Genomic DNA, 22,032 nt, shown 5'->3' with positions numbered 1-22,032 from the left:
TGATGGTTCATCTGAATTGAAATTTAAAAAGTAAACTTTCACTTTCAGTATAAATGAATTTTAATTATTATTTTCCAATTAACATGGTGTGGGTAGTTTATTTTTTTGTTGATGATGTATAGCTTGCTTCCATACATCATTTGCTAATACAGCAGACTCTCGATTTACTAGGACACTTCAAGACACCAAATTAAAAAAAAAATAAAAAAATAAAAAAATCAACCAGAAATCATAAAATTCAAGCAATAACTAGAATAGGTATAAACAGATGTTTGGCAAGTTGCATATAGGCGACAAGAAGCGGAGTTATAAGTTGTCATTGGGAGATTAATGTACCTATTATCTTGAAACCCCCTGCTGTCTTCACGCCCACTGCTAAAAAAAAGAAAACAAACATTTAGTTTGCTTTAGTGCACTGTGTCGACTGTTGTGTTCCGTCGCACCTCAAAAAGACAAATTCGTTTTGTTATTTAGGTCAGGATTATCAAAATTTTTTTTTCATAGTAAATATTTTTTTTTCAAAAGAGTTGGACTTTGAAAACGGTACATTCGTTAAATCTTTAATGAACCATTATAATGTTGGTGACCAAACCATATGCAACATCGTAAAAAATAAAGAGAAGCTATTAGATTTAAAATCAACATCGTAAAAAATAAGGGGAAGCATCGTATTGGACATGCAAGTAGTGCGTGATAAGTTTTTTTATCTAGCACTATATTTTATATGTAGGTTGCTGAACATTTTTCGATAAAGCAAGTTCCCGACTTATGTATTTTTTTTGGATTGTAAAATTTAAAACAGTTAAAAAAAGCAATTAAGAATAATGAACATGGCACGCACAAATTGCACAAGTGAGATATGGAAAACAAGCTTAAAAAATAGGAATGAAGAGAAGATTCTTAAAATTTATATATGTTTTTTTTTATATGACTGAATATTTCATTAAAGCGAATACATGTTTCACCATAACGTAAAACCCAAAGAATTCCAGTTATCAGTATTATCGCCAAATGTAATAAGATCGAGTTTACTACCCGTTTATAATTACATTGCCTAACAGAAAAGCCCAATAAACCAGAAACTGAAAATTGTCTTTATTGTTTTATGGTAGTTACCCCCAGAAATGTGCTTTAGTAAAATGTGAGCTCGTGTGGGGTGATAATAGTGAGTTTTCGCCTTAACCCCGTGAAATTCTTTACAGGAAATTTAACCTTAACCGTTATCATGATGCCGACTAAGAGAATATCTGAGAGCAGTACTAGTAAATCTACCAAGAAAAGGAAAGCAATCGAGTTGGATCAGAAAATTAAAATAATAAGGATGTACGAAAATGGTCAAACATTAACAAGTATCGAGTGGAATTCAGATTTGTCAGTGTGAACAGCGAACACAATAATAAAGGAGAAAGACAGAATACAAGAAGCAGTGAAGGGATTGGCACCAATGAAGCCAACTATAATAACCAAGGCTATAAAATACATATCACTTTTTACAGTACAATAACATGCATTTTTTTTCTTCCTTTTATGTGTTATGTGCCGCTCCGGCTACTTCACCGCTGTCCCCAGATAAAGTTTTTTTTAACTGAACTAATTAAAAATATATTACTATTTTTCTATAAATTTTATATTATTTTTCTGCATACCAGGGATATAGTAGCAACATTTTATTAGTCATTCCCGAGTTACGTAAAACTCGACTTACGTAAGAAGTCCTGGAACGTATCTCTTACATTTGTCTGGGACTTACTGTATTTTTGGATTAACCGGGATATCGATTATCCGGGTTTTTTTTCTTTTTTTTTTTTAACCATCTATCCCAGAAAATCAAGAGTCTACTGTACTTGCTAATATGATCACTTGCAGTCTGATTAAAAAATGAGAAAAAAAATGCCATTGTATAAATAAGCATGAAATTAATATTAGTAAATTCTAAGCTAACTTACCTTCATCATCAGAAATTTTTATGACTGAACATTCTGTGGGACTTTTAGGCTGAAGCCTACAAAAAAGAAGGCAATATGAAACAATGCAAATAACCAAACAAGAAACAATAACTACACTGAGATTATAGTAGTAATATTTATTTATCCATTGTTTTGAAGACATATTTGTAAAACTGTTACAGATACTGTTTTAGAAATCTAAAGCATGTTAATAATGTTATTCAAATCAGCCTGACAGAATATTCTAAACTAGGCCTGGACAATTTTTTTGATATTTAGGTACCACCAGGGATAGTTAGATGCGAGATTTAAAATCACAGTAAAAAAGAAACATAAGAAAAAAGGAAAGGAGTTCAATAAGCAAACTAATAAATCCATCACCGCCAGAGCATTTAGAAATGTTGAAAACAGTGGCCAGTGGGATGCAGAGGACGTTACCATTAATACAAGCTTTCTGTTCTTAGCCAATTCTGTCTTGGGACTGCTTGTTTCTTCTCATTAATAGCCATCTATGTGCTTTTACAAGGGGCATTCAATAAATCATCTACCTACCTATGAAGGAAATGAGATAGAGGCAAAAATCCGTTTTTATTTTTCAATGTAACTCCCCTGAACTTCAATACACTTGTTCCATTTTGTTGGCAATGAGGAAATACCAGACAAATAAAATTTTTTGTCGTGTCCATCAAAGAATGCAGAAACAGCAATGTCAGTTCGGCTAAAGTAAAGAAAGACAACATGAGAACCACAGGAAACATCACTAACTTACCCGGAAAATTAGTTTCCTGATACCGCACTCTAGCACTGCTTGCTCAGTAAACAGACGGTAGGTGTTATCGGTTTGGAGCAGATGCCGAGAACAATATATTGATTGACAAGAAGGCGTGGCAAACAATGAAATGATTGGTGGTAGGCAGGACAGACGACAAGCCACTGAGTAGTCATTGGTTGGCATTATGATGTGTATTTATGAATAAAGAACAGTGCATAATTAGTTTTGTAATGAATGGTAAACAGGTAATAATAGCGATGAATCTTTTTAAAGATGGAAAAATTTGTAAGGAAAATAAAACGTTGCTTGATTTTTTGATGAAAACTAAATTAATAAGCCAGAAATTGTACTGTTTTAAGTGCAATGATTATTTTAAAATAACTGAATCATGAAGAGAGTCATGTGGAAAGTTCTGGTATTGTAAAAAATGTTCTGCAGGAGTTTCTTGATTAAAATATAGGTTTTATGGAAAATGCAAAACTTCCATTAAAAAAGATAATGTATATTATATACTTCTGGTCAACGTGCATGCCAGTGACTATGACAGCATTCCATCTGGAGATTTCGAAAGTAACAGCAATTAAGTTTTATAAGAAGCTAAAAGATATTTGCGAATTGCAGTTGTTAAAAAAACCCATTAAGTTGGGTGGATCAGGGAAAACTGTAGAAGCAGACGAAACTGTATTGGTAAAACCAGAACATCAGAGAGGACGAAACTTAACTGCTGAGAAGAAATGGGTGTTTGGAGTATTTGAAAGAGAATCAAAATTTGTCTTCATGAAATTCATAAAAAATCAGAAATCAAAAACTCTTTTATGCATTATTAGAAAAGTAGTGAAGAAAAACACTACCATCATAACAGATGAATGGCACGGATATAGGCGTATTACAGCCTTAGAAAAAAAGAATTACAAACATTTAACGGTGAAACCCAAGGAACATTTTGTAGATCCACATACAGGAACACATACGAATAACATCGAAGCCCAGTGGAAGAGACTAAAAAGTGTGACTAAAAGACTAAATGGCTGCTGTAAAGATGATGATGGGTAACATGAATGAATATACATGTCTTCAAATTTATGGGAAAAATCATGAAGATACTTTACAGAATATTATTAATCAAATTACAAATAGCTATTGAGGTCCAACTATATGATTTGTATTCATGAAATTGGTTCCCCCCCCCCCCCCCCCGAAAAAGTTCTGTTATTTGCATTTTTAGGTCATGTTTTTTTTCTCATTATTAAAAGCACATTTTTGGAATTCATGAGTGTTTTTACTATATTATTGATTTGGTTTGGTTACGAGAAAAGGAAAAGGTTTCTTTATTTTTTGTTATATTCCATAACCTGACCTTAAATGGTAGGTTAGGAAATAACAGAAAAGGTTTCCTTATATTTCTGGTGGCTCTGTAGCCAGGTGGGCAGGAGCAGCAGCGCGTAGCACATGCTTCTTGATTAGATCAGAGTTCGAGCCCGTGACCACCAAATACGGAGGATGTGGAAAGGTCAGGGAATGACCACCGCATATCCCCGGAGCAATATGGCCTTAGTTGCTAATGCTCCTTAAAAAAAAAAAAAAAAACGACCAAACCTTATATTTCTTGACCTAACCTTAAAGGTTAGGTTAGGAAATAATAGGAAAAGAAAGAATCTTTATAATATATATATTGTGAATAGCTATTGAGGTTTTGATTGACGTTATGATACGTGTGTATCCGTGCGAGTGTCTTTAAAAATAAAAATATAAGCACAGATTGTTCATTTACCTACAAGAATACTGGACAATCCTAATTATACAGCCAATACGCTTGATCGTTTTCTCACAAACAACCCTTCTAAGTACATGGTCGAAGAGAGAGGTCCTTTAGGCACCTCAGATCACAACTTGGTGATTGTCTCTTCTCCAATGGAACCTTTATCTCATGGCTATTCCCAACCTCGTGTTGTTTGGCATTACAAGAATGCAAAATGGGATGACCTGCGAGATTTCTTTTCTTCTTTTCCTTGGTTGGATTACTGTTTCAAAACTTCTGATGTCAACATTTGCTCAGATCGTGACAGTGAAATTATTCTTGCAGGAATGGAATCCTTTATCCTACACTCCACTTTAAAATCTCGTCCTGTATCTAAACCTTCGTTTTCCAATAAATGTGCTAAGGCTGTTCAAGAGAAGAATGTTGCATATTGTAACTGGCTTGTTTCTAATTCTTCAGTTTCATTTTCTGTCTACACCAAAGCTTGCAACAATTGTAAAGCAGTTATTAATCAGTCCAAACTAGAGTTTGAACAGGCTAAGAGTAGAAAACTTGCTTCTTGCCCTAATGGTAGCCGAGCATTCTGGTCTCTTGCCAAAGCTATTGGCCGCAACTTTTGCCCATCTTTGCTCCCACCTCTGTCCAAACCAGATGGTTCTGTTGCCACTTCAGCCAAGGATAAAGCTGACCCGCTAGAATCTCATTTTTCTTCCAGCTCATGTATTAATGATCTTGGTAAAACACCTCCCACCATTCCCAACACGCTCCATTCAATGCCTCCTGTGGTCTTCCGTCAAAAGGATATCAGAAGGATTTTGATGAATCTTGATGCCAAGAAAGCTCCAGGTCCCGAGTTAGTTAGTTAGTTAGTTAGTTGAGTTTTATTGGCGCATCAGCAACTTAGGCTATAATGCGCCAAAACTTTGTCAGCAAAATTAGTAAAACATTCAGTGACCTAATGAATTAGGTCACTAAGTCAGAGTATAAAAACAATTATAAACTGTAAAAGACAAATATCTGTAAACGAGTAACAATAGTAAACCTTAGAATAATAAGATTTTTTTTTTTTTTTTTTAAATACGAGTAAAAAGGTTTACTGTTTTTAGGAAACTAAAAATAGCAGACACATGGTCATTGTCGGATAAAATCTGACTGAGTGTATACGGCTCAGTCAGATGGTTAAAAGCGGTATAACGAGCATTTCTAAAATTGGTACAGTCACATAAAATATGTTTGATGGATAAAATGGTGTCGCACTGCTCGCACATAGGAGGGTCATCAGCCCTCAGCAAAAAGGCGTGTGTTAGATGACAGTGTCCTATGCGGAGCCGAGCAAGAACAACTTCCTCTTTGCGATCCCTGAGTAAGCTGGACCGCCATGGATGGATCATAGGCTTAATTCGACATAGTTTGTTTGTAGTAATCAGTCGATGCCACGAATCTTGCCACTGAGATTGTAGGTTACTACGGATCACTTGCCTGTAGTCTGTATAGGGGACTAACAGGTCAAGATTATCCGTCAGGGCTGCCGATTTGGCTGCAGTGTCAGCCAAATCATTTCCTCTAATCCCGATGTGACTGGGAATCCAGCAGAATCGGATATCGAATCCACTTACAAAGAGGCTGTATATTATCTGCTGGATTCGGGACAGGGTTGGATGATTAGTGTGTGACATCGCTGATAAAGCCTGTAGTGCACTCATTGAGTCGGCATATATAATACTCCGTTGGTAATGGTGTTTTCTTATGTGATCTAGAGCTAACTCTATGGCATGCAGCTCTGCAGTGTAAATGCTGCAGTCAAGGGGTATCTGCTCTGATACGGTATTATTTGGAAAGACAGCAGCAGATCCCACATACGATTCTGACTTCGAGCCGTCTGTGTAAACTGGCAAGAAGTCAGAATGTTCTGCACGGTGTTGTGAATAGAGCTGAAGGTAGACAGAGGCTGGAGTATTAGACTTCGTCGCAAGTTTGAGCGAGAAGTCACATGCTGGTGTTTGTGCATGCCAGGGTGGAAGGGGCTCCTTTGGTGATCGAGCGACCTTGTCTACCGAGATGTTAAGCTCATTGAGTAGCTCTTGAACACGAATGCCGAATGGGCGATTGGTGGTCCGCCGTGTGTTATAAAGATTTTCCCATCGTGGCTCGAAAACGGATGTCCACGTGGGATGGTCCGGCAGGGACTTCAGCTTGAAGGCATATTGTAGAGACAACTGCATTCGTCGAAGCGACAACGATGGTTCATTTGCTTCGACATACAGACTTTGGACAGGTGATGTTCGGAATGCACCAGTAGCGATTCGAATGGCTTGGTGATGGATGGGGTCAAGCCAACGAACGGCGCTATTTCTGGCAGATGCATACACCTGAGACCCATAATCTAATTTTGAGCGTACAAGTGCACGGTACAGACGTAGTAGAGTGCATCGGTCTGCACCCCAAGAGGTAGAAGAGAGAGAGCGGAGGATGTTAAGCCCTCTCGTACACTTCGTACGTAGCTGACGAATGTGTTGAACAAATGTCAACTTTTTGTCAAAAATGAGTCCCAGGAATTTTGCCTCTGATACGACTGGGATGGTGCTTTGTCCAAGTCGTAATTCGGGCTCAGGGTGGAGGTTACGTTTGCGACAAAAATGGACGCAAACGGTCTTCTCCGGTGAGAACCTGAAACCACTGGCCGTGGCCCAGATGTTAACACGGTCAATAGCTTGTTGCAGTTGTCTCTCAATAACCCTCATATTGCATGATTGAGAGAATATGCTGAAGTCATCGACATAGAGTGCACTGTTTACAGTTGGAGGAAGTTGTTCTGAAATAGAATTTATTTTAATGGCAAAAAGCGTAACACTTAAGACAGATCCTTGTGGTACCCCCTCCTCTTGGCAAAAAGGCCGCGAAAGGGAGGATCCTACACGAACTTGGAAATAACGGCAGGATAAAAAATTTTTAATAAAAATGGGAAGGTGGCCTCTCAGACCGAGATTGTATAGGTCTCTTAAAATACCAAATCTCCAAGTTGTGTCGTACGCTTTTTCCATGTCAAAGAACACCGACACCAAATGTTCTCTTTTTAGGAAAGCATCTCGGATAGATGTTTCCAGTCTAACTAAGTGGTCCAATGTGGACCTATTTCTTCGGAAGCCGCACTGAAAGCGGGAGAGAAGGTCATTCGACTCTAAATACCATAGGAGCCGAGCATTGACCATTCTCTCCAATATTTTGCACAGACAGCTGGTCAGAGCAATAGGACGATAGTTTTTTGGATATTTAGGATCCTTTCCTGGCTTAGCAAAAGCAAGAATAGTTGCCTTGCGCCAGGTTTCCGGAAAGTGCTCCTCGAGGAAGATTCTGTTGTACAGGAGGAGCAGACGGTCCATGGATTCTGGTGAAAGATGTTTGATCATTTCATAATGGATGTTATCTGGTCCAACAGCGGTAACCTTTGTACGGGCGAGTGCTGTTTTCAGCTCATGGATATTAAATGGCCCATTGTATGGGTGGGATCCCCTCGATGTGAATTTAAGGGCCTGCTGTTCAGCGTTGCGCTTTAGGACCAGAAACTCTGGGGAGTAAGATGATGTTGCGGAGATTTTAGAAAAAGTTTCCCCAAGAGCATTCGCTATTGCAGTAAAGTCTGCAATAGTACATCCATTATATTCAAGGACCGATGAGGGGTGCGCTGTGTATTTTCCCTTCATTTTCCGGATTTTATCCCAGACTACCTTAGAGTTGGTAGACTGGTTAATAGATGATGTAAAACGGATCCACGATTCCTTTTGACTCTGACGACGGATGTAGCGTGCTTTGGCTCGTGCACGTTTAAAGGCTATAAGGTTGGTCGTGGTAGGATATCGGCGGAATATCCCCCACGCTTTGTTTTGAGCCTTTTTTGCTGCTGTGCATTGTGAATTCCACCAGGGTTTGGGAAATGGTGGAAACCGGGCAGATGTTTTTGGAACAGTATTCGCAGCTGCTTGGACAATATTTTCTGTGATGTACTTAACTGCATCATTGATAGGCTCTTGACTGACTGTACTAAGATTAAAATTTGCCTGATGTTGGAAGGCAGTCCAGTCAGCCTGATCAAACTTCCACCGTGGTAACCTGAAGGGAAGACATGGTCTCCCACTGTGTAACAAGGTTATCACAGGGAAGTGATCACTTCCGTATGGATTCTCCTCCACTTCCCAAGTGAGTGAAGGGAGCAGAGAAGGGGAGCAGATAGAGAGATCAATGGCAGAAAAGGTACGGGTAGGCATGTGGAAAAAGGTGTTTGTTCCAGTATTTAGAAGGGAAAGGTCATTGTCATTGAGCACACGCTCTATGACTCGTCCCCTTCCGTTGATGCTAGCACTACCCCACAGGGTGTTATGTCCATTCATATCCCTGAGAAGTAATAAAGGGGGAGGCAACTGCGTTAGAAGATCATCAAGGTCTACCTGGGAGATGTCAGTCCCAGGTGGCAAATAAATAGAGCATACAGTTAATAAGAATCCCACTGAAAGGCGAATTGCAACAGCCTCTATGCTGGTTGTAATTAGCAAGGGCTGCACTGGGGTATGGTTACCCACAAGGATAGCCACTCCCCCATGTACAGAGTCGTCCGCAATTCTATCCTTTCGAAAAACTGTGATGTTGTGCATGGTGGGATCATCATTTGCCTTTAGATATGTCTCCTGCAAGCAAAAGCAAACTGGCTCGTGCTTTTGCAGGAGGGCCTTGATGTCATCTATATTTCGCCGGAATCCACGACAATTCCATTGTAGGAATTTAGCCATTATTTTGGCTTGGTGGGTCCAACAGGCGGCTTCCGAGGTGCTGAGGGCTTACTTTTGTCAGTCTTGGATTTATCTTTTTTGGGGAAGAAAGGACGCTGTCCCGTGTCCATTTCCTCCTCCGCAAAGAGTTCCAAGACTGACTCTTCGGGTACCTCCTTCTGCTCGACATCCATCTTTTCTTGGGTACTAGGGGGGACTTCCCCTTTCTTATTTCTTTCATAACTACCTTTGTAATTTGTGGAGCATTAGGAGGTACCGATATAGGAGTGGCAGCTGATTGGTCCTTCTGTGTAGGTTTTTGCGAACTTAAGAGATACCGCGCGATGGGAGTGAAAGACTCCTTTGGAGGAATGGTCATGTCCGTCTGAGTTCCGACGGAACATCTCCCTGCTACCTTCTGGGCGTAGGTAGGTCTGTTGATATTCAGGGGTTTGACCGATTTCCTTGCCTCCTGGTATGATATATTTAGCTCTGCCTTCAGCCGTTGAATTTCTTTTTCTTCTTTCCACCTCTGGCATGCTCGTGAGTAGGCCGGATGTTCGCCCTCACAGTTAATACAGGTGGGTTTTGCGGCGGAACAAGCTGTTGTTTCGTGGTCCTTTGCACCGCATCGAGCGCATGCAAGGACTCCACGGCAGGCCATTTGAGAATGTCCATACTTCTGGCACTTAAAGCACCGTAAAGGGTTCGGAACGTATGGACGCACTGAACAGTTGATGTATCCAGCTTTAATCTCGTCAGGAGGTTTAGGAGTGTTAAAAGTCAGGATTACGCTCCTGGTTTTAACAATTTTTCCATCCCTTCGCGCAGTGATTCTCTTGACAGCAATGACTCCCTGTGGTTTTAATTCGGAGCAGATTTCCTCCTCGGTCACGTCGAGAAGGTCCCACTCCGAAATGACACCTCTCGATGAATTGAGTGTTCTGTGTGGTGTCACTGTTACAGGGATTCCTCCGATTGATGTTACTCGGAGTAGATGTTCGGATTGCCTGTCATTTTTCGTTTCAATTAAGAGGTCTCCAGAACGGAGCCTCTTAACTGATTTGGGAGAACCTACTAACCCATCTAACCCTTTTTGAATAAAAAAGGGCGACATTTTACCAATCGGTTTTTCACTGGTGGAATGAATAATTAGGAATCTTGGGACAGGCCCTGATGATGATGTTTCAGTTCGCTGCCTCTTTGTTGCAATAATATCTGCCTCTCCGTCTATATTTTCAGATAGGGACCGGGTTGGGGCCCCTGAAGAAGTAAGTTTCTCAGGATTCATGAAGGTTATTTAGTTGTTCAGTGCCCGGGCTCCCCACCCACCACGGAGCCCAAAGGGACGCCCACTACCCGGTATGCAATAAATGCGCTCGGGAGTGGGACGCCAGGGCTACCCAGACACTATACCCGCACCGCCGCCAGCCTGAATCCTGTCCCTCGGACCATGAGGGTAGGGGCGTGGCATTGACACGGTTGACCCTCGCAGGCGAACCTACTAGCCGATTGATCCTAGCCGGGCCTTCCAGGACCACCCGTCTTGTCAAAGCAGGGGCCAAAGTGGTGTATTGAAGCTGGGCCCCTCAACCACCAGGATCCCCCTTTCCGAATTTCCACGGGTCGCAGCGCACGGCAAACACGCCGGATTCCATTGATGTAAGCCCGGAACCTAGGCTGTGGGCGTTGGATCCCAGTGATGCTAGTCTGGAAGTCCAGCAGCGTCACTGGGAGGTCCCCTCACCACGTACAGGTGCCCACGTCGAGGGGTCCAGGTCCCGATGGTATTTCTCCACTTGTTCTCAAAACCTGTGCTCCTGAACTTACTCCTATTCTTTGCCGCCTTTTTTCACTTTCTTATTCCAAAGGTGTTTTTCCTTCTGCTTGGAAATTTGCTCATATCCAGCCAGTTACTAAAAAAGGGTGACAAATCCCTCCAATCTAATTATCGTCCTATTGCAATTACTTCTACTCTTTCTAAAGTAATGGAGAAATCAATTAACTGCGAACTCTTAAACTACCTAGAAACCTTCCATCTGATCAACGATCGCCAGTATGGATTCCGTCAGATTTGGTTGATTTGGTAGTTGTTGGCGCATTGGCTTCTGTGGCTATATTGCACCTCCCAAGGTTTTTGCAGTACTTTGATCCAAGCCCGAGGCGGGAATCGAACCCGCGACCTTTGGGTTGCCGGGCAGGTACTTTACCCACTCGGCTAGCCCGGTCGGCGGATTTCGTCAGTGTCGGTCCACTGGTGATATTCTAGCTTATGTTACCCATTTATGGGAATTCAATGGAAAGGTTCGGTGAAATACAAGTAGTTGCTCTCGACATCTCAAAGGCTTTTGATCGTGTTTGGCATAAAGATCTTCTGAACAAGCTTCCATCTTATGGTCTTCCAACTGTTTTTAGTAATTGGTTATCCAGTTTTCTCTCTGATCACTCACTGAGGGTGATGGTAGATGGCTCTCTGTCTTCTAACTTCTCCACTAATGCCGGTGTTCCCCAAGGTTCAGTTCTTTCCCCCACTCTTTTCCTCTTGTATATTAATGACCTTCCATTGACTGGAAATCCTATCCATAGTTTTACAGATGATAGCACATTGTATTCCACTTTCCATTTTGAGAAACCTTGTCCTGCTCAATCAGCTTCAACTTCTCGAAAATCTGCTACCAATTCCTTAAATGCCGATCTTCGGGTAATTCTCCAGTGGGGCAAAGACAACTTAGTTGATTTCAACCCTTCTAAAACTCAGTCTTGTCTTATATCTCACAAAAAGGATTCTTCTGCTCCTATGCTTATCTTTAGTGACACTCCGATTTCTAGGCAAAATGATATATCTCTTTTGGGGATTACTCCGACTTCTAATCTCTCTTGGCACAAGCACATTACAAATATTGATCCCTCTGCATCTAAAAAACTTGGTTTTCTCTTTCGCTGTCTGCGTTACTTTTCTTCCAAACAGCTGCTCACTCTGTATAAATCGCAAATCTGCCCTGCCATGGAATATTGTTCCCACATCTGGAGTGGTGCCCCCAAAACCTCTCTCAGGCTTCTTGTTTCCATTCAGAAGAGGGCAGTTAGGTTAATTAATGATTCATCTCTAACAGAGTCTCTCCACTCGCTTTCTCATAGACGTACTGTTTCTTCTGCATGCCTCTTCTACAGATACTTCCATGGGCACTGTTCTTCTGAATTGGCTTCTATAATTCCTACTCTCTCTTTCAAAACAGTCTGAAGACGTGCCGCTACCAGCCAACATCCATTTTCTGTCCAACTTCAAACCCACAGAACCAACTTTTCATCTTCCTCATTTATTTATTCAACTGCCGTTTTCTGGAACAACCTTCCTTCATATGTATTTCCCGAAAATTACAATCTACAGAAGTTCAAGTCCAATGTCAACAAATATCTTCTTTCGTCTTCTCAACCTCCAACCCAAGCACGGTACTAAGTACTATAGGTTCTAATACCTCTCATGTTTGGGGTTCACATAAAAAAAAAAAAAAACAAAGTTTTTGTGTACACGAAAGGCAAAAAAACCTGTTTAAAATTACTTTTTCAATACTGTAAGTATAGAGACCTTACTTCTCGAACGAAGTCTGAGATACAAAGGAACCCGATTGCCAGTCTTTATTTTTTAGAGTGCTTTCACGTGTGATGCAGGCGGCTTTCTTACTTATTGTCCTTGTGGATAATATGGCTTAATTTGCTCACTGGCTATGGACGCACAGAAAGCAGCTGACTAATGTGACTTCTCAGTATGTATTAATACTTATCAGTACTACTCAATTGCTGAACAGTAATCCCTCTAGCTCTTAATTCGTGCTTCCTACAGCAAAAATTTCTGAAATTGCCTAAAGACCGGAGGAGAGAATATGCAGTGGCAGTTGGTTTGGTTTTTTTTTTTGGAGCATTAGCATCTAAGGCCATATTGCTCCGGGATATGCGGTGGTCATTCGCTGACCTTTCCGCATTCTTCGTATTTGGTGGTGACGGGCTCGAACCCCGGTCTAATCAAGAAGCGTGTGCTACGCACTGCTGCTCCTACCCACCTGGCTACAGAGGCGCCATACGGTGGCAGTAAATAGCAAGTTTGTTGCATGGACGCTTTATTCTGCTTCATAATTCGGTGCTTTCACGTCAACTTGGATGTGTTTTTCATTCTTCTGCTACTTTTTATATTATCGTTGTTTTTAAGAAAACAAAAAAAATTAACACATTTTTATATATTTTACCATGGCCAATTAGGTAATCAGAGCAAAACGGTTGAGGAGTGTCAACAATAATGTTGCTACAGATACATCAGAAACTGAAAGGGTAAGAAATATATCATGTGAAATTTTGGACACTAACGTTATTTCAAGTGTAGTCAACTCTTCAATGTGACTCCTACAGCAACCACCAATTTCTGATAGAGAGCCATCATATTCCAAATCAAAAAGAATGAAAATGAATAGAAAATATCAATTCAAGTGGAAGTAACCTAACCTTTTTTCACCATTACGAAAGAGTTCATTAGGGCAAGTTACCATTGAGGCAAGTGACTATTAATGCTTGTGAGATTAGGGCAAGTGATACTAAACCGATGTTATCATCTGTTGTGTTTGTGCACCAATCAGCACATCGTTTTCCAAGCCTACATGTCAATCAATATATCGTTCTCAACTTCTGATCCAGACTGATAACACCTACCGTTTGTTTACAGTGCGAGCAGCGCTAGGGTGCAGTATTGGGAAACTAATTTTCTGGGTAAGTTAGCTGATGTTTCTCGTGGTTCTCGGGTTGGCTTTCTTTATCTTCGACGTCAATTCATTATAATCAAAAAAGCGATGTCTATGTACGATTTTTTTAAGGTGTTGAAACAGGAAATAATCACTGGGGGCCCAGATCCAAACTGTAAGGTGAATGGGTGAGTTCAGTAAAGTCGGTGTCTGAAAGGAGCAGCAACAGCATATGACCTGTGCACTGGTGCATTGTCCTGAAGAAATAGCACATCTCTGGAAAGTTTTCCACAGCATTTTTCCTTTATGACGTCCCTTAGGTTGTACAGTAGGGATGCATATGACTCCCCAGTGACTGTCTGCTTGTGTTCCAAGTAGTGAATGTAAAAAATTCCCTCAACATCCCAAAAATTGGTGGTCATAATCTTGCCAGCTGAAGGTTGAATCTCAAATTTTTTGGATGGGAGACCCTTATGCTTCCATTGCATTAATTCTTGCTTGGTATCAGCAAGGGCATTCCTAGGGTATGTGGCGCCCAGGTCTCAACTGAAATTTGGCCTCCCACTTTAAAATTTTCTTCATATGTGTATGTAAGTTTCAGGTTTTCAGGTGCCCCTTGAATGTTGATACCCGGGTGCAGTGCACCCCATGTACCATCGAGACAGCCAACCCCTGGGTCATCAGGATCCACTGATGAATCCATGTTTCATCACCCGTAACAATTCTGGTGATGAAAATTTTCAGGATCCCTTCCATAAAGCTTTAAATTCTCCTCACAATGCCATATTGTGAATGGCTTCTGCACAGGGGGGTCTGAAATCTGGGGACTCACCTTGCACTGACCTTAGTCACCCCCATATGTTCATGGGGAAGAATTAACTGTTCCATCAGATATGTCGCATTCAGGTCATTCCATGTCAACTGGCCAAAGGATCCCTGCTTGACCATCTTCAATTTTGTTGAAACTTGGTGTGGATGTTTAAACAGGATTCAAATGAAGCTGTGCAAAATTTCAGTTAAAAATATAGTATGCTTGAGGCACTAGCACCTTTTTTGTGGAGGTCACTTGTGTTATGCAGAATAAATCATAAAAAATTTCAAGTTTTAAGTGTTACTGTTGCACAACTGCAAAAGGTAGTGCTCTGAAACTTGGTATACCTAGTTAACTTTTCACAGAGAATGCAAAACATTTGGTGTCCAGGCTCAAAAATCTTCACATTTATTACAATGTGGTCTAAAACTGGCACCAAAAATTTGTTGCGACAAATTTAAGCAAGACTTTTGAAAGTCATTAACTTTGAAATAAAAACCTTTGGTACCTTCTTCTTTGGAAATTCCACTTACCAACTGCATGAATTCAGCCTAACTAAATACTCAGCTCTTATACTTGATTTCTGGCTGAGATATTTTCCTTCAAAGATTGACTCAAAATTTGACCTATCTTAAGGGGCAAGTGTCTTAATGTAAGATACCTTCAATTCTCTTTTTTTTTTTTGCCACCACAGGAAAGAGCAGAGTTTCAGCTACAAGGATCATGGTTTATTTGTTTTGTGTCTTTGCAGTTAAGGCCTTAAAATTAAGCCTAAACGTCAAGTAGTTTTATGTGCCATATTGTTATTTTGTTAGATCTTTTTTGTTGCAGAACACTTCCTTAATCCTGCCTAATGTTTAGAATAATCTAGAAGCAGAGTATATTCTAGAATTCTGTAATATTCTAGAAGAATACCCAAGTATTATACAATATTCCAAAATTCTGGAATATTCTAGAATTCTGGAATATTCCAGAATCATACAAAAAATATATAAATAGCTAATATTTGAACCATGCTGTTATTAACGTGTGTTACTTCATGATGAACAGTTTGTTTATTTTGTTTCTCTATTTTTTATTGTTTTACTGTAATAATGTTAATTAAGTTTTTTAAGTTAATAAATAAAGTTAATTAAGTTAATTAAGGTAAAGGGAAGGGTTTTTGCTTTCATAAAGGTGACTACGGTCACCTTTACGAAAACGTACGGTGGAACCAACTGATGATGTTACCAACAGTAAATTCAAAATGGGAAGCATCCAAAGAATTAATCTTGGAAGCTACTAGGCTTTTCATACCAAAAAAGAAATATTGTTCAAAATTTAGGCCTAAATGGATGTCAGATGAACTAATTAGACATGTGACAGAGAAGAAAAATGCATGGGATACATATTTATTTATTTATTATTTTTTATGTAAACCCCAAACACGAGAGGTATTAGAACCTATAGTACTTAGTACCGTGCTTAGGTGGAGGTTGAGAAGATGAAAGAAGATATTTGTTGACATTGGACTTGAACTTCTGTAGACTGTAATTTTCAGGAAATACGTATGAAGGAAGGTTGTTCCAGAAAACGGCAGTTGAATGAATAAACGAGGAAGATAAAAGTTGGCTCTGTGAGTTGGAAGTTGGACAGTAAATGGATGTTGGCTGGTGGCGGCACATGTTCAGACTGTTTTGAAAGAGAGAGCGGGAATTATAGAAGCCAATTCAGAAGAACAGTGCCCGTGGAAGTATCTGTAGAAGAGGCATGCAGCAGAAACAGTACATCTATGAGACAGCGAGTGGAGAGACTCTGTTAGAGTCTCTCCACATTGTGGATTAAAACTGGGTGAAGAAGACACAATTTGTCTACATCATGAAGTTTTGCTTTCGACAAAATTTGAATTTTTGCAGCGTTCATGTTGCAATCCTTTCCAGAAGAAAAATCATATAGTGAAAAAAGTTTACAACCAAATGATTTGTCAATGGCAGACTACCTGAAAGACCTAACAAAGGTAGACATAAAACCAGGCCAGAAGCTGTTACCATCATGCCAAAAAGAGTCTAACAGCCGAAAAGCAGCAACAGGAACATCAACTTCATCTGGATCATACCATGATGTCAAAATGAGTGTGACTGAAAGCTTGAACACAAGTCTGATGGTTATTGGTATTTCTTCTCTGAAATTTCAGCAAATAGCTATGAGAGACTCACAAGGCTATGCCAAAAGGAAGGCAAGTCAAGTACGAGATGTAATTACCAATAAAATTGCATCTATTGGTGGCTTGGATCCAAATGACATAATGGAGCCAAGTGCAAGTCATCAGTGCGGAAAATGCTTAGATTACAATGAGCTGCTGAAAGAATTGAAAGAGAAGTTGATGATATCAAGTCATTCAGAAATACTTCAAATATTAACACTAGAGTTAGTTGGTAAATAAATAAAACAATGGAAGAGTTTCGTGTCTCAGAAAGAATGGTCAAGAAAGCTAGAAAACTTAAAGCAAAAGAAGGAATTACAGCCATACCTGGAAAAAAGCAAGTAAAAAAGCTTTCTGAGCAAGTAAAGCAAAAGGTGATTGAATTTTTTGAAGATGAATTTAGTCAGATAAGCCTTGGAAAGAAAGATTCCATTTCCATTATAAATGCAGATGGAATAAAATTGCAAATGCAAAAATGACTACTACTCAACAACTTGAAAGAAATGTTTATAGCTTATCGAGATAGAAATGGATCTGACATTGGATTTTCTAAATTTTGTGAACTTCAACCCAAGTTGTGTGTCACAGTTGGTGCACCAGGAACACATTCTGTATGTGTATGCACAATCCATCAAAATGTCAAGTTAATCCTAGCAGCAAGTCCTGTTGAATGTGATTACAAGGTTCTCATTGGTAAAACAGTGTGATTTGGAGTCATAAGATTGTAAGCTTCATCAGTGTGTTAAATGTTCAAGAATAGATGAATTAAAAAAGTTTCTAGAGAATATTTTTGAAAACAATGAACCAGAAGATATTATTAAATTCAAGCAATAGATACACACTGGACAGACAGCAATTAACAACAGAAGATTTTATTGAAGATATTTAACCTTTCCTGTCATCACTACATTGCTAAACATCAAAGCTACCATTTGAAGTCAACAAAGGAAAGCCTAATGATAGAAGAATTGGTCATCTTGATGGATTTTGCAGAAAATTATTTATTTGTTGTGCAAGATGCTGTTCAAGAGTTCCACTGGGAGAACAGTCAGGCTACATTGCATCCATTTGTCATTTATTACAAGGATGTTGAACTTCAGAATATAAGTTTCTGCATAATCAGTGACTGCCTTCGACATGACACAATTGCAGTGCATGTTTCTTCTAACCAACTTAATTGATATTTGAATAGTTTCATGACAGAAATCAGACACATTTACTACTTCAGTGATGGTTCTGCAGCTCAATACAAGAATTTTATTAACTTGTGTCATCATAAGAAGGATTTTGATATCAGTGCTGAATGGAATTTCTTTGGCACTAGCCATGGCAAGTAACCATATCATGGAATTGGTGGAACAATAAAACGATTGGCAGCATGTGCAAGTCTCCAATGCCCAACTGAAATCCAAATCCTGACACCAAGAAACATATTTGAATTTTGTGGCAAGCATGTGACTGGAATAAATTGTTGTTGTTATTTGTTGTTATTTGGTTTTTAGGAGCATTAGCAACTAAGGCCATATTGCTCCGGGATATGCGGTGGTCATTCCCTGACCTTTCCGCATCCTCCGTATTTGGTGGTGACGGGCTCGAACCCCGGTCTAATCAAGAAGCGTGTGCTACGCACTGCTGCTCCTTCCCACCTGGCTACGGAGGCGGCTGACTGGAATAAAATTCTGTTTTGTTTCTAAAGAGGAAATTGAGCAAGTAAGGCCATTTCAAGAGAAAAGATTCACAGATGCTCGTACTATTGCTAGAACAAGAGAAAATCATCACTTCATTCCTACTGATGCAAGACAGATTCGTGTTTGCAGAGTATCAAATGACACACCATCATAATTTGTAGCTCATGTAGATCAGACTAGTGAAACCAATATTCAATATGTGCCAATTGTTAATTTACAACCTGGCCAATACATTGCCTGTATTTATGACAAAAATTGGTGGACTGGAAATATTTGTGAAATTTCATTTGAAGAACATGATGTATTGGTAAATTTCATGCATCCTCATAGAGCAGCTCGTTCATTTCACTGGCCTGCTAGACAAGATGTTTACTGAATTCCTGAACAACAAATTATTGCCAATCTTCCAGATCCAAAAATAACAACAATGGGACAATAATATAGCTTGCCAGAAGTAGTAATATCCACCATCAATGAAAAATTCCAGTCCGTTACGAAGCAGTGATTCAATATCTTCACACTCACTTGCTTATTTCAAATTGTATTGAGCTATAAATAAATTTTGTTGCAGTTATAACTTCTTTCAAGCTTAGAAACCAACAGAACATCATCTTTATGCTTGGAATCCTGAATAAAGATCACTTTTCAGGCTTGGGAACTCGCACTAAAGAAATCCATTCAATTTCTTTTCTTGCCATTTGCACTCCAGTTGTAAAAAATATAGATCTTTTTGTGCATTGGCAATATATCCTTTCTCCTTAAACCAAAGGGCAGAGTAATTGCAGAAAATTTCACTCTTGTAAATGCAATAGTTCTGTTCCTATTGAGATGTGAAACTTCACCATCAAATAAGGTGATGGTGAAGTTTCACATAAAATGTGAAACCTTAAAAATATAAAATGTTTAAGGCCATTTTTTAGGGCTTAAGTAGCAAGACACAAAACTGAAAAGTGATGATTCTTGTTGCTTAAAACCTGCTCTTTCCAATGGTGGCAAAAACTAGAGAATTGAAGGTGTCCCATATTAAGATATCTGCCCCTAAAAATAGATCAAATTTTGACTTTCCAATTTTGAGTCTATCTTTGAAGGAAAATATCTCAGCCAGAAAAACAAGTATAAGAGCTCATTAGCTAGGCTTCCTTCTTTCTTTTACAACAGCACAACCTAAAAACATAGTGCGATCAAAATTAGTATGATTCAAGCTGAGATATGTAGGAATATGATAAATCATGAATCACTGAAATATAACTATGGGAAGTACCTTAGCAGATAATTTATTGAACACCCCTCGTATGATAGAATACCGTACTGTGTTCTTGTGAGTGCTTATAACAACCCTTTTTAATTTAGTCACTGTTGCATATTCAACACAGTGTTTAGAAACAGAACTAACAGTATAAACAGGAATTATTTCATGGTGTTTTAACTTTGTATCTTGAGAGAACTTTTTCTTGTTTTGGTAACACATCTGTTAGCAAAACAAGAAAAAACTGAGCAACCTGTATTTTTTTTAAACTAGTACCATTTTCTAGTAAAATGAAGGATTATTTAAATGGCTTGGTATTTTTCTAACTGCTATTCACCTTCTTTGCATAGATTTAACTCTTTCACAATAGTTCCCTATAGCTGTCCTGGAATATAAACTTTTTTTCGATTTGGCCAGTTGCTGCATTAGTTTCACCTATTAATGGCATTTGAAATGAATGGCAATAGTTTCAGCATTTGTTGTTTGAGTCATACTGCAAATATGCTAATTTTTTAAATGACAAATTCAATTCAAATTAAATTACTTCAATTCAGTTCAATTACTTACTTAATCACTTTTGAAATTTTGATATGTTAAAAAACATGTTCTTATGCAGCAACAAAAAAGTTGCAATAAAATTAATTACAAAATGCTCTTCAGGTAACTTTATTTTTCTTGTTATCCTAACAAAAGCCATGTAGGATTGGTTGGACTCTCATCATATTCCTTTAATCAATAAGACTTGTACCATAATAGATTGCTGTTAATAGTTTAAGGTCCATAATAAGAGTTCTTTGAATTGTACCTTCTAAAGTTGAGACAGTGCTTACTCAGAAAGATACAGACCGCTGCAATCGTAAAACAAAGTCTGAGTTCAGCCTCTCAACCATCAAACTGACATGGTAAAAAAAAAAAAAAATAGTTACTAGGCTACACGGTGACTGACACTGAGGTTTTATCATGTCCTGTCCTAACTCAAGATAAAACTCTAAAAAAAAAAAAGAGAGAGAGAGACGAAAGGAAGAAACTATTATCACCTGATGTCGGAATCTGAGGCTTTATCTTCTTCCATCTGAAAATAAATAAACAAATGATAAATAAAAAACTACAACAACACTGACATTTATAGTATAATTCTCATGTAAGTTTCTAGTAATACTTTAATCTCTTAGGTGAGCATTTCCCAAACTGGGGTCCATAGACCAGTTCCTGAAATTATTAGGAGTATCAAGTAATATGTGTTTATATATATATATATACACACACACACACACATGTGTGTGGTGTGTGTGACAAAATACTTAATTCAATGACAGTAATATGGTAAACCAAATGAGTGAAAATACAATAAACCCTATATCATAAAATAACACGGGGGGGGGGGGGGAGAAGGAGAAAGGATATGGCCGAACAATTTAGAACAAGCCAAGTGTTACAACATTATGTAACAGATTATAATTTAGAATCCAATTGAAGATAATTTAATGGCACCCTTTTCGAATTATGTGAATTATCACTTATAAATGAAACAAAAGCCAACTACAATACTGGCCCAAATGAAATCATTAACAAAATGAAAGACTGACCATTATGCAATATCTCGACAGAGGACTGCATGCCCAATAATGGTCAGAGAATCACTGCATTTCGAACATTAGACAAATCCAAGCATAAGGGAACCAATACACTGATTGATCCATGGATGTAATGGATTTGAAAAATGGTGGCCCTTATGCATGAGAAAATTATAACAGAAACAGAAAATAGCACTCACAAATCCAAGCATACATAAACCAATACTTTGATTTATCTAATGTTCGAAATTCTAATCTAATGTTTCCTTTTAAAATGCACAGCTTGCATGATGTTTGTGGAGCATTCAGGTACGGGACATGACATTGCCATGGGGGATGCCTTTGTGTGTGCGCGATGCAAGGAGTGTATCGAAATCAAGCAACAACTCAGCGTTCTTAAGGGCCTATATGAGAGCATGAAGGACAGGGTGGATGCCCTCGAAGGAACTAAATTGAGGGGCCCATCAAGCTCTCAGCTGCCCACATCAACGCCAGAGCTTGCACTTGGTCATCACGCAACACAGCGGCAACCCCCAAGGCAGAATGCGCTGGTCCCAAAGGAACTAG

The 22,032-nt window shown here is 39.0% G+C and overlaps 1 protein-coding gene across 3 annotated transcripts in view; it reads right to left on the bottom strand.

Moving 5' to 3' along the window:
- The window catches only part of XNP (ATRX chromatin remodeler XNP), a 664,672-nt gene that overhangs the window by 615,162 nt on the left and 27,478 nt on the right, over positions 1-22,032 (bottom strand). For all 3 annotated transcript variants that reach the window (XM_090383634.1, XM_090383636.1, XM_090383635.1), the window contains exons 2-3: positions 20,929-20,963; positions 1,947-2,002 (exon numbers count right to left, since the gene is read on the bottom strand). In XM_090383634.1, coding sequence (XP_090239760.1) covers positions 1,947-2,002; positions 20,929-20,963 — 91 coding nt within the window. The remainder of the gene's footprint in view (positions 1-1,946; positions 2,003-20,928; positions 20,964-22,032) is intronic.

Source organism: Mastigoproctus giganteus, chromosome 10, assembly GCF_048544385.1.
Source record: "Mastigoproctus giganteus isolate SK-2022 chromosome 10, ASM4854438v1, whole genome shotgun sequence".
Lineage (NCBI taxonomy): Eukaryota > Metazoa > Arthropoda > Arachnida > Uropygi > Thelyphonidae > Mastigoproctus > Mastigoproctus giganteus.
This window is presented reverse-complemented; position numbering and strand designations above follow the sequence as displayed.